At 42.2% G+C, this 13,635-nt stretch overlaps 1 protein-coding gene and 1 non-coding gene across 5 annotated transcripts in view; one reads left to right on the top strand and one right to left on the bottom strand.

The window, feature by feature from the left end:
- Window positions 1-5,483: 5,483 nt before the first annotated feature.
- On the top strand, window positions 5,484-5,555 carry trnaq-uug (transfer RNA glutamine (anticodon UUG)). The gene has a single exon. It is a non-coding gene; the product is annotated as a tRNA-Gln (tRNA).
- Window positions 5,556-6,589: 1,034 nt separating this feature from the next.
- Window positions 6,590-13,635, bottom strand: part of LOC108884042 (tensin-2) — a 28,294-nt gene continuing 21,248 nt past the window's right edge. For 2 of the 4 annotated variants that reach the window (XM_018677662.2, XM_051074525.1), the window contains 13 exons: window positions 13,081-13,146; window positions 12,876-12,992; window positions 11,376-12,785; window positions 11,101-11,251; window positions 10,150-10,988; window positions 9,902-10,033; window positions 8,873-8,965; window positions 8,610-8,687; window positions 8,337-8,414; window positions 7,964-8,132; window positions 7,719-7,787; window positions 7,371-7,400; window positions 6,590-7,195 (listed from right to left, as the gene is read on the bottom strand). In XM_018677662.2, coding sequence (XP_018533178.1) covers window positions 7,051-7,195; window positions 7,371-7,400; window positions 7,719-7,787; window positions 7,964-8,132; window positions 8,337-8,414; window positions 8,610-8,687; window positions 8,873-8,965; window positions 9,902-10,033; window positions 10,150-10,988; window positions 11,101-11,251; window positions 11,376-12,785; window positions 12,876-12,992; window positions 13,081-13,146 — 3,377 coding nt within the window. In that variant the 3' untranslated portion in view covers window positions 6,590-7,050. The remainder of the gene's footprint in view (window positions 7,196-7,370; window positions 7,401-7,718; window positions 7,788-7,963; window positions 8,133-8,336; window positions 8,415-8,609; window positions 8,688-8,872; window positions 8,966-9,901; window positions 10,034-10,149; window positions 10,989-11,100; window positions 11,252-11,375; window positions 12,786-12,875; window positions 12,993-13,080; window positions 13,147-13,635) is intronic. The other 2 variants (XM_018677664.2, XM_018677663.2) reach the window with 2 other exon arrangements.

Raw genomic sequence — 13,635 nt, 5'->3', positions numbered from 1 at the left:
GCAGGCTGAAAACACGAGGTAGAACCGTTAAGAGAAAACATATATCAGCTATGCAAATTGTTCTGAATCTCTGGTGCTATAACATAAGATTCCCTTCAAGCAATACACATTAATTTCTGGTGTTTCACATGGCCTATCCACATGGTTTTTGAGTGATAGCTTTAAAAATACAAACACTGTTACTGTTGGACTATTCCTCCTCTATCCTATCTAATCTTTGTGCACTAACTTGGAATTATCCTTATTTTGGTATATACATTTAAAAAATACTCAAAACAGCAATGCACCAAGTGCTTGACGTCAAAAACAGATCATACCAATAACCAAAAAGGCATAGGCCTTTTTGTATTCGTGCCTGCCTGTCTCACAGCTCTAAACTAAAATGTGTGAACAAGCTACAGTATCTGTTCAAATGTGTAACAGGAATTGTGCAGTCTCACAAGTTATTTATCTCCGACATTGATCTAGCAGTCAGCACAGTGCTGGAGCCACTGTATGTTGTACACCGCTGCTCTGCTTTCTAAATCCCAGGGCTGCCTTGCCTCCAAAATGACAAGAATTTTCACAACAAACATTCCTTAAATAATCCACTCCGCATTAGACTCATTTTACATTTTGTTCCCAATGTGTGGCTGAAGAGTACAGACCACTCAACAATTAAGGTCACGCCATAAACCCACGCATGTGCAAATTTCACTGTCAGCTACAAACTTGTTTATGTCCAGGTTTGTACTCTGTCTTGACCTCAGAATTAGCATACCCCGGGGCCTTCGGCACCATAGACATGTGTCATAATCTTATTAACTGTTGATTCATGTGCAGTAACTGGTAGTAAAGTGTGTGGGTGTTAGGTTCATGCTCATGGAGAGTTGATCCTTGTCCTGTGGCTTGGGCCGTCTCCAAGTCTGGCACCAGCGCTGGATCAAGCCGTTCTGCTAACGGGGATTTATTTGGCTCCGTAACACCCATGTCAGACATGTATCCTGGCCCAGCCATTTTGTGTCCTCAGACGCTCTCCGGCCCTTCGCAGTGAGCTGGCTTGCTGTTTGGAAACAAGGAGAGTGGAAATCATAAATCAGAAACACTTGACCCACTAAAACTATGGGAATTAGTATTCGTGGCACTGGTGCAGAGGCATAAATAACTTGAATAACAGAGCTCATGCTGACATATGCCTTAAGGACGGCCAGATTTGACTTTGGGCTATTCTATAGTGCACTTACCAGACAGGACATGTATATATCTGGACATACATGTAAAGTGGAACACAGGTCCATTATGATGCATTATGCCACAATAAGATGAATTAAGTAATGTGTTGTGCAGAGTGAAATAACATGCAACTGCAGATGTAAGTGTTGTGGAATATAGTGTTGATGTGACACTAAATAGGAAGATAATAATCTGTGGTAGATTAACAGATATTGAGTGAGGGACAGATTTGGCTGCCTGAGAACAATCAAGAACCACATAGAGAAGCTACCAGCTGTGCATCACATGTATCTGCATCCTCTCTGACAAGAAGCTGAACACACTCTTCATATGTTTTTTTTTTTTTTTTTTAAGAATTACAGTAAGAACCAGCCAGTGTGTAACAGCACTTACTGTGTCCAGAGCAACTCTGGACCAGAGCCCTCAGGTGCAACAACTCACTTGCAACTTAAAGCACCTGAGGCCATCTCTGAAAACATGTGCCGATCAGCTGGCAGATGTCCTAATGGATAATACACTCAAACTTTGCCTACTCCAGTTTGTAATGTTTCAGCGTAATACAACACACATTCCCGTTGTTAAGAAACCCAGGATATCCTGCCTGAGGGGCTACTACCCCATTCCACTTACATCTGTCATCATGAGATGCCTTGGGCTGCTGGTCAAAACCCACACAGACTCACTTCCCCTGGGGAAATGCAGACTCTCTGCAGTTTGCATGGAGCAAATAGAGCAACTGAGGATGCCATCGCTTTAACCCCACACTACCCCGTCGCATTCAGACCAAAAGAACACACGTGTGAATACTGCTGGTAACAGCAGGGCATTCATTATAATTCCCGTCATCCTCAGGGACCATATCTGAAGCACCACAGTGTGCAACTGAATCCTGCACTTGCTGACAGGCAGACCACTGGTGGTGAAGATGGGCATTTCTGTCACTCTTTTTCTCAGCAATGCAGACACCCAAGACTGCGTGCTAAGCTCATGCCAGTACCCCCTGATTATACATAACTGTGTGGCACAACACAGGCCCACTTTCATCAAGTTGAGAATGACACCACAGACACTTACTGAATTTTCATGGAGGACAAGAGAAAATCTGATTATTTCTGGCTTTTAACAGTAGCCTAATGTCTGAAACATCATCTATGGAAGAGTAATATATTTGTATTTCTTTATTTGTGTATTTCAGCCGCATACACACTAAGGAATAACATGTTTCTTACATAACATAACATTTTCAATGCACTTAAAATATATCAGCCTTGGTTCAAAAATACAACTGTTGTATAGGACAAGTCATATTTTTAGCCAGCTACTTGTAAACAGAGGTTTTAACCAGTGACCTGGCTTCATGTGCTCATAAAAATATTGTAACAGTCAGTGACAGGTCTGCATACAAGGCAGAGGTGAGACCCTTTAATATGGCGCCAGGACAACTGAAGGAGAGGATTGTGGACTTCAGGAAGCAGCAAAGACGAGGAGGAAACACCCCTCAATCTCATCAATATGCCCTTTAGTGGAGAGAGTCAGCAGTTTCAAGTTCCATTGGGTCAGCGATAGAGAGTAATCTTAACATAGAAATTCAGCAAGGATCCTCAGCACCTTCCACATGTGCTGCATCGAGAGTATCCGCAGCAGCTGCATCACCGTGTGGTGCCCGGGCTGCACCACCCTGGACTGTAAAGCGGTATAGCAGGTGATGTAAACAGCATAGTTTCTCACAGGCAATAAACGACCAACCCTCCGGGACATTTACCACAAGAGACGCTCGAAGGAGGCCTACAAAATCCTGCAGGACCACACTCATCCCACCCTGAAACTATGCAGTCTTTTAACCCTCTGGAAAACATTACCAGAGTGTTATTCGGGGCAGCGTCGTCCTCAAAGCCATCAGCAGCCAAATATCACTCGCTCACGTCCGTCCCTTACCACCTTGTACTAAAATTTCTCTTCTTTTCTCTGTGTACTGTTTGATAGTTTATAGTACAGTTTTTAATTGTCTTCCACTGCCCTGAACTAATCTGTGGCAAAAGGTACTATTTTAGTTTACTGTAATTTATTAAAATAATTAGTAAAAATAAAATTTATACTAATGCTGTAGCTGGTTTATTCATATAATATGGTTTAACTGAGATTAATCAGCAGCAGTTTATATACGTTTATTGACATCTAAAATATACTGGAATAAAACTAATAAGCTTCACAAAATTTAAATATCCAAGTAAAGTACAAGTACCTCAAAACTGTGCTTAAGTAAAGTACTTCACTTAATTTTTACCCTTGCTGTAAGGTTTAATAATTCAACAAAATAATTATTGAACTTAACTTATTAATTAACTATATATGTAAAAAATGTATTTTTAATAAAAGCAAGTAGGTATGTGAGAAGGCAGTTAAGTAAATGATACACATACATACATACAAGATGTTATATAATATATATAATTTGTGATAAATCACAGTTAAGAATTTATTTTAGTATTAGTATTAGCATTGGCACTGTGTGAGCTCATAAGTTTTTACTCAGATATGTCTTCTTGTCTTCAAACTTTTGTGTTGCAGCAAATATTGAGCATTGTTGGAATTCCTTTGTCGTCTTCAAATATTTACTTAAGAGACCAAAGGTTATTTTTCTTTTTATAATTCCTCAGAAGATAGCCAAGATGGGGGCGGACGCTGTTCCTGGACTCCTACCGTTCTTAGACCTAAAAAAATAACAAGACTTATTGGAAACAGCTATTACATTTGCTACACGAGCAGTTCTCAAATTTAATGATGCAGTGAGACTGACTGTGATCTGTCATTCACAGAAATGAAATCTTAAACCTCACACCATGGTTCTACTATTTTCCTCAGGAGGCTCCCTGGGAGCTGCAATATGGAGACCTGACTACTTGAGAGAACTGGCATGGTCTATTAAAGTTCCTCTAGTTCCCTCTTCTGGGAGAATGAGGGACAACATGACCGCTCATCACCCATTGATGTATTATTGTGGGTCCTAGTGCTATAACAACACTACAGTGCTAAATATTATAATGTTATGGTTGTCAAAATGGTACAGAGGAAGTCGGCCAGGAATCCATGTAAACCTGTCAGTGAAATGTACTGCTATGCAACTGGTTGAGCTAGTTCCAAGCAATTACACTACAGTGTACCTGTTAACATTCCTCAGCAACAAAGAAACAATAAATAAGCATGACGATCTTACAATGTTATAGCATATTACTTAGGTGACAACCCGTTTTATATTATCTCTCAATCCAGTTAACTGCATCAAGTGTTGAGAGTGAGTGAGGACCTGCTGAACAGCTGGGCCCCTGCATCTGGTTAATCATTAGGTGCTATGGAACACCTAATGATAGTCTCTGTGTGTTGGCTATGTGTAATCATGTGTTCTGCACGAACCAACCAACCAACCAATCCCATTCACACCAGTATGTGTTTAAGCCTTGATCAATGAACAACTCCACTACAGCAGTGTAAAGGCACCTAGGGAGTGGTTGCTACAGCCTTTTTTCAAAATTATTATTTTTTTTACTTAACTCATAATTTCCAGAGACTCTTGCTATTTTTCAAAGGAAAATAAGTTTTCTTTCCTATTGTTTACACTCACAGTTGAAACAGGTTAAATTTTACGGCCAAGTCTTTTGCATAAGCATGCTTACATTTGGATGTTATTACAAAATTTTGTTAAAAATACATTTGCAGGATATGTTGGTCAATAAACTTTCATGAAAAATAAGTAGTTACATTTAACCAGTACCTCTTATTTGATCTGAACTTTTATTTTGAAAACAAAGCTTTTATTTTGAGAATCTGAATCGGATAACGAGTTGCTAGCTAGCCGACCAATATTGAAAGTAAATGACGTTGACTCTAAACCTTTAGTTATGTATTTGACAACATGCATGGACAATCTTGGCCAGGCAAACGTGGTCGACTATCTGCACCTGTAGATGGATGCGTATGTTAATAACAAGCTGCGCCTGATTTCACACTCCGACGCTGCTTTCTCTCATCCGTCACTGCGAGTTTCGTACCATAGCAGAGTTAGCTAGGCTAGCTGTAGTTAGCAAACTAGCGTTGCCGAAACACGAGGTAGGCGTCACTCAGGATAATAGCTAACCTGCCTTGCAGCGTACAGTTTGACAAGACGTACAGCAGGGGAGGTAATGTTACCAATAAATATTAACCCAAATCAGTGCAATAGCCATGAGATGGCTGTATTCAATAAATACAATGGGGGTAGCGGTGTTAGCACAACTGGTCCCATGGTGTAATGGTTAGCACTCTGGACTTTGAATCCAGCGATCCGAGTTCAAATCTCGGTGGGACCTCATCCTTTTAATTTGTCACAGTTAACGGTGTGAAGACGTGTCATAAGTTGTGTTTTTGCAAAAATGACAGTCAAGTGAATTGATCTAGGAGTTGCACCCGATTTAAACAGATTCCACACCTTTATCTGCTTTTGGCAAGTTCCTAAAAAAAGGAAGCTGCAAATAAGTAATAAAATATTTGACATGAAGCTTTTAAATGATGAAGCATACACTTGTTTTTGAATTTCATTTCATTGCTTTAATTTTCTTGTCAAATATGACATACACCATCCTTTCTCATCCACCTCAGAGGCCTAAAATATATTACTTCTTTTACATAAAAATCCATTATGAAAAATAATAATTGTGCTGAAGTCATCTAAATACTGTCTCAGTTTATAGAAAACACAGAAATACTAAACAACGAAAAGATAAAAAATCAATCCTCTGAATATCCTTACACAATAATGAAGTCTTTGGCTTAAAGTGAAACTTCTCTTAACATAATTTACTTATATGTTTCCATGGATATTGGTTGGTTACATAGGTAATGAAAGTGAAATAAACTTAAAACCTGTGATATGGAGAGACTCGGGTCTACTTTTTGCTTTTATAATGACATTACCAGCACTTTGAACATAGAGGGCATTGTTACTTGAACAAAGTAAGGCTTTTCATTATTTGTAGCTGTAGAGAACTTGTAAATATTCAAGTCCTGTCCATGATCTTTTAAATTAGTTCCCTTTGTTCATTCTAAGGCTAACCTCCCTTTTCTTGCTTGTGCAGTTGATAACTACATAACATCCTGTTCAGTCATCTACTTGTCTGTGTTTTAAATTGAAGGTAGGTTTAGTATAATATGCTTCTACATCTGTGGTTATCGCTTTTGCTTTCCTCTTAGATATTCAAAACACGTAACCTTTTTCATTTAATCACTTCCTTTACTCTTTCTCACAGTGCATAAGGGCCACAGTTAACCCACTTTACGCCTTAAAACATGACTCTTACATTCTGCAACATTGTTGAAGACCTTTCCAAACCATCGTCTCTTGAGCTTTGAATGTTGATGTAGAGAGACTTTTATAGAAATAGTGTGGTAAATGGATTGCCATGCAGTTTGTAAAGTTTGTTGTACACCATGTGAACAGTTTGCAGCATGAGAACAAATGTTGCACAATAAATGACTTTATCAGCAAAAACAAAACAAACAAACAAAATAACTCTTATTTGAATCTCATTTGGCAAGAGTTACCAATGTTAGGTCAGTCTTTGGCTTATCAAACTATTCCTCTGTAACTGTTTGCTCTGTAAACTGACATATTAAACATTACTTTGCTCTTTGGAACAGCTGGATTCTCTTATAAGAATAGTCATACAGTTGAGCACAGTAATGCCACCTGCACAAATGCAAGCAAGAATGTAATTACACACACACACTTCATAAAAAAAAAAATGCCAGAATCATACAATATTTCACCCACATCCCCCAATTGATTCTTCAAATTCTTCTGCTCTCTCATCTGCGCAGCTGTGGTCCCAGCATGACTTTGTTGATAAAGTTGACGATGGCCACAGCTGGCTGCTCTGGGTCCATCTCTGCAAACAGGTGACACACGTTTTCTGTGGTGCTGCCTGTCCGCCTGGCCACAAAGCCAAACATCCTGCAGCGAAAAAGGAGATGAGTAAAATCAGAAGACAGGAGAGCAAATAGTATTTGACACTGACAGGAACCCATTTTTTTTCTCAAGAAGTCAAGAGTAACAAATCTGATTGTTTTGATTAATTGCCATGCAAAGTAGCACAATGTACCAGTCACACAGTGACACAAGCACTTACTTGCTTGATGTGCTATCAGAATTAGTCCACCTGAAGCACGGGTACACAAATAGAGACACAGAGACAAAATGTAGGAAGACATGAATAACAAGGACATGGAGACTGTTCTATAAAACTGGGCAATGACTAGCACTACTCGTTCACAAAAAAAGCAGACAAGCAAATCACAAAGAGAACTTATATTAATAAAATATAAGCCAGTACAAGAGGTATTTGTGCAGCAGCAGCAAGCATACATTTATTACTGCCTTTGGTGAAGATAATCAGCAGTAACATATTCAAGCACATATAGCTTTTATTAAAATCATACTGTCTGTCTGTGTTTTTTGATTTGTCTCAGCGACCCACCTCTGGTCTTGGGGGTCAAGACTGCTGAAAGTGACACTGTTGATTGGATAATGTCTTCTGAAAAACAGCCTGTGCAAACAGACATTTATTAGCATTTATTTTAGGAATACCAGCTGACTTTCTATCAAACCAAACATTTGGAGCAATAACAAATATCGTTTTTATTAAAATTACCAGTAACAATCAAGGGAATTAAAAGTGTGATACTGTTACTAATGGGCAAGACTGCAGTGTCTAAGATGCACCTTCTTTTGCTGTCTGTTAGAGTGATCCCCTGAGAGGACACTTTGAAGTGGACCACTGTTGCCACTGGACGCGGACTCAGAGCCAAAGTGCACTTGGTTGCCTTGGAAACTGCCTCTGGCCCCGTCAGTGATTCAGTTTCCACAGAGTTCAGGTAAAGCACATTGCAAGCTGGTTCATCAAAGGGATAAGAAAAGGTGGATTAACATCTAAATACATGTGTTCTTATGGGTCAGCACTGTGAAAATATGAGGCTTGAGCAGTCTCTGCTGGTCAAAAGGAAGAACTGCAACCACTGCCCTATGTGTGATAAATCCTCTATGGAAGTTCATACAACAACAGAGACGCTGAAAACAAAATAAGCTCATGTAATACCTGCTCCTTGTTTGAGGAGGTCAGCCGCTGTGCTGGTGTTTGTCACACTCTGCATCTCCTGAAGCTCCCCGACCAGATCTGAAACATCATAGTCCAATTACATAACAGTACCATCTAAATTATTGAGGACCCAGTCTGTAACTGTTGTAACAGCCTGCTAGCCTTTGAAGAGTTTGCTCTCTAATAATAATAAATATAGCTCATTTTTAAAGGCGGATATTTAAGTTTAGTTGTACAAATCATGACATCTAAATGTAATGATACCGATATTACCTTTTTCCGGGATACGAAGGGCACAGGGCAGAGAGATTGGGGTAATTGAATGCTGGTACACCAGGGCAGATAAACTTCCTGAGACAGAGGAAGAAGATAGATGGATAAAGCAGGTAAAACAGATTATGATTTTGACAGATTAGAGGGTAGTAAAGGAAAGAAAATAGGAGAACTGGAAAGGAAGTAAATTCAGTTTCAGCATCTCGCACATAACTAAATGTGTGAAAACATATGACGACAGCTGTGTCTACCACATGACTGACCGAAGTAGGACTCGTTCTGACAGCCCTTGATCTTCACTCCCCGTGGCCCAGTCTCGATGAGGAAGTGTCTCACCAGCTGTTCCAGAGGATCCCCTGGGAGAGAGGAGAGGAGGGTGAGAGGGGAGGGAGCAATAGTGAAAAATAAGGCTGCCTGTCTTGCTGCAGAGCATATTCTATAAGGATGCATGAACAAAATGACAAAAAAACATATGATTCAGTTTACTGCAGACTTATCAAAACCAATTTGTCACTGCCTTCTTTGACTGACCGTGCCTCATTTTTGTTTTTCATTTTATGCATGAAAAGAATAGAACAGAAATACATTAAAACTCATGATCTGTTGTACTAACATTTGTTGTTCCTTCGGCAAAAACACATGGGAATGCCTAAGAATACTAAACAGGGCTAGTTATTCAGCATGAACACTGGATTGGTGATGTGGTAAAACAATGTCATTTGAACTCAAGTATAAAAGTTTATGGATTTATTTTTCTTCTTTGTTATGACAGCATAAATGCAAGTTAACAAGGTAATGGAAATCATTACACTATACAGTACTTAGAACCTGTATTAGTTGTGTTCTGTGATATTGTGCCCTTATTTTCTGAAAGTTATAGTTTAAGAGGAAAAAGTGATCTTGGGTGTTAAAACAGACTCAATAGATGAATTAAAATTATGTAATTAATCAACCATTGAAGTCCTGGTGTCACATTTCTAAATATAGTTTGTTGCTGGTGCTTATAAGACACCTGCCATAGGTCTTTTTCACAGCAGACATTTTGACTTGTCATAACAGGTAAAACACAGGCATTTCTAATAACATTAATGATGGCTCTGTTCTACTCAGGTGTCCCAGTAAGCCATGACAGTGTGGCCGTCAACCAGCACGAACAATGCCAGGACCCTGAAATGGAATTCAGCTGTCATTCATTTTGTTATTTACAACCATGCTTTTCCTGGTGTATCACGTCAATAAAGGCCCATTGGGAGCCAGCTCAATGATATTAACATCGCATTCATAATGGGTACCTTTGCTGCCGGTGATGTTGGCATTAGGAGGAGGGGTGGCCACTTTGAGGGCCAGACCGTAGGCCCCCTGGAAGGAGTTACTGTCCCTGATGAGGAACGTTCCTGGTTCCTTGTCCTTTAACACGGCTATAGCTGCGGTGGAGAGGACATGTTAGAGTGAGGGTGTGTCACTTTCTGGTAATGCTCAAAGAGGACTGGATTTCTCTGTAATGATAAACACAAACATTTTGTTTCTATACAGTCCTCACCTTGGTCTCTAGAGATGCCTGGTTTGTACCAGTACTTGGAGCTGTCCTGGACAAACTTCGCGTTAACCCTGATGTCTGCCTCCTCCCTGTAGCCGACCTGAGCAGACCCTCGTCTCTGCTCTGCCACAGCTGGGGAGAAACTAACATGGTGCGCGGGGGAAGGAGCTGAGGAGACTCTGAGAAGAGAGTTGTGTCCGTTCAGGGATCCCGCTGTGGAGGAGAGGCGTTTCTTCTCAGGCAGTGGTGGCTGGATGGCGGGGATAGTGACCGCAGTGTACCCTGTGTATGGGACGTGGGGGACGTTTAGTAATGGGTAGTAATAGGATGCTAAGGGGAAAGTGGGGGTGTGATATCCGTCAGGCACAGGTGACGGAGGTTTGTTGTCGGCTGAGCTGTCTCTGTCTGGAGTCAGTCTGTGCCCTGCTGTGTCTGTAGCCAATGGGGAGCACTGGGGAGAAGACTGCAGCTCTGGGGAGCCAATAGGAGAATTTGGGGAAGTGGTGGAAGGGCTAGAACTGGCAGAAGGGTTAATGGTTACACTTGTGCTGCTGTCAGAGGGGGTATCGCTGGGAAGGGCGGAACCATTGAGCTGCACTTGGACTGGGGTGATGAAGACAGCAGCATAACTTGAAGCATGTGATTGGTTAGATCCCTCAGCACTTCCCATGATCTTGGCTGCACCAATCCTTCCATCAGAGCTCAAACTCTGCTCACTTGGTGGTTGTGTGGAGTTTATAGATATGCTGGAAGTCTGGGTTTGAGTTACTAGTGGTACTGGTTTGTTGGATTCCAGCTGTGTGGAGGTTTCTTGGCTTTGAGGAGGGCTGTCAGCGGTAACACTGGGGACAAAATATGAAAAAATAAGATAACTATCAAAAATACAAGATAACTGTGGATGAATATCATTTTCTTTTTAACATAAGTAGATGTAAAATTGAAGGTTTCACCCACCTGTCTTCAGTGTGTGTGGGGCTGCTGCTACCGATAAGTGTGTAGTCATGATCAGAGTCTAGCCCAGGGGTGCTTGACTGGCAGTTAGAGTCTGATTTACCCTCTGAACCCTGGGATATGTCGTCCTCCAGATCAGTTTTTGCCTTTTCCACTTTAAGATGCGAGATGAAATAAGAGTCATTTACAGCAAAACAATCAGAAAATTAAGGGATACAATAAGTAACAGACATGTTATTTCATTGTCAAAAAAAGTCTCCACTGTATCTATCATTCACCTTCAGCATGCTGCTGATCTCTGGATCTAGAGGGTGTCTCGGGCAGCCTACCTCTCCCAGGAGACGGGCTACTAGCAGGCAGAGGCGATGCCGATCCAGAGTGGTACCCTGAGGCGTAACCCCGGCTCTCGTGGCTCTCAGCTGGGGACGACTGATAAGGAGAGCAGGGGCAGGAGTGGCGGGGTTGTGGAGGGGTGTGGTACCCGCTGCTGGCTCCGTCTCGCACATCCACCAGAGACTGGGGGCTGTGGTAGCTCTGGTGCGGTGCTAGGGCAAACCTAGGCTGCTCCGGGCTTTGACCTTGATCCAATGAGGAGCGGCAGACCCGAAACGCAGGCGTGGCTGATTTGCACTGCCAGAACTCAGCCTCTCTCGCCACCTCCCACGGATTCTCGCTTTCCCACAGCGGAGGCGCCTCTCTTGCTCGTTGTACCCCTGCTCCCTGGGACCAGTGCGGGTTCTCTGATTGGTCTGGGTGTAACGGGTGGAATGTTCTGACTGAGGCCGATTGGTGCTCTCGCCTGCTGGAGCAGTCCCGGCAGGGGCAACTAGAGGACGGTGTTGGAGAGCTGAAGAACATTTCCCTGTAAGGGCTGGAGGGCAGTGATTGATGGGAGAGATGAGTGGATGGGCCGTGGCTGGAATAATGGAAGAGGTGACACTCCTCCCCAGTGCACAGTCTGTTTGAGGCTGGGAGGGTGTGGCTGTGTGGGTGTGCGTGTTCAGGGGTAGAATAAGGGTAGCATGGCCTGTGGAGACAGGGCAGAGGTGGGGGCGGGGGTGGGGGTGGACGTTCCCATGGTAACTCTGGTAAGGGATGGGCGCTGTGGCGGTGGCAGAGTTCCATGTGAGCTGAATTCGGAGGAGGTGACACAGATTTGGATGGTAGAGCAGGCAGAGTTTGACTTTTTGGATGATTTTTAATGCTGTTGCATCGTCCCAGACAGTGGCCGTTAGAGAGGCACGGTCCTCTCTCCCTCTCCCACCCCATGTCGCCACACTTTGTACCTGCTCGACCACAACACGAGTGCTCTCGCCTCGAACCCCCCGGACTTGATGGGTCCCCATCATCTAAAATCGCTGTCTCCCTATCCTTTTCTTTCCCCCTTGTTTTCGCTCTTCCTTTATCTTCTCCATCTCCTCTCCTTGATGGACTATCAGTATTTTGTCTCTCAGGGCAGTTTATGGATGGAGAGGTGTCTGGCAGACGATCAGTGGGTGCTGGTGACCGACTGGAGTCACTGGTGTAGGTGGGGTGGTGGGGTTGGCTGGGGGTTTGGGGTTTTACTGTTGGGCTGCTGGTGAGGCATCCATTGGGAGATCCTGGTGGGGCAGTGGAGCCTGGCCCACGTCTCTTCTTCACTTGCGCGTACAGACTGCCGTCAAGAGGGCCTCTTGTATGAGAGATATCTGGTACAAAGGAGGAGGGAGCGTGATGTGATGTATGTGTTGCTTACTTTTTACTCCTGTGTGTGTCGGGTGTGTGTGTATGTTTCTTACTTTCCACGCTGTCTTGGTGGTGCAGGTTGAAGTTCTCATAAGAATCCCATCTGACCACAGGGTCTGAGGTGTTATAATCCACTTTGATAGAGGCATCATTCTTGCGGTATTCTCGACCTAGAAAGGCAGACATTTTAATGTGACACACATAAAAATGTAAAAAAGAAAGGGATGCAGTGTGAGACAGACAGCTGATAATATTCACCTTTCATTTTTTCTGGCCCACTGGAGAAGATAAACTCGACTGTAGCATCAGGAGGGAACCTGTCATCTACAGAAAGACGAACATAAAGGCAAACCAAAATATCCAGACTGTAACTACAGAGTTTGACAAAAAAAAAACATTCACAAGAAAGTGTGATTTGTGAGGTAGAAAAACCAGTGTCAATAAATAAAGATACTTGCTCTCACTTTTCATCATGGAAATAAATAGGATGATAAGACAGAATATGGCTCAAGTAAATAGAGCATAAAACTTCAAAGAAATGTTCAGTCGGAGATGAGCTTTCTTTTTACTTTCATGCATGAGTGTGGGTAATATTATTTATATATTGTATGCATGCGTCAGCATGTAGCACTTAGAGCAACTGTCATGAGACTGCTGCTTACTGAGCCATGTACAAGCATTTCTGTTTCATCTAAACTGACACTGTCATTTGCTATTTGTCTCAAAATACACACAAACACTACAATGGACTAAAGTAGGTCTTGCATTATACAGCCTTGTAAACAATTTCAAGGAAGCAATAGAAATATACAG

This window comes from Lates calcarifer, linkage group LG12 (assembly GCF_001640805.2).
Source record: "Lates calcarifer isolate ASB-BC8 linkage group LG12, TLL_Latcal_v3, whole genome shotgun sequence".
In the NCBI taxonomy this organism is placed as follows: domain Eukaryota; kingdom Metazoa; phylum Chordata; class Actinopteri; family Centropomidae; genus Lates; species Lates calcarifer.
Note: the sequence above shows the minus strand (reverse complement) of the source record. Positions and strands in the feature narration are given on the sequence as shown.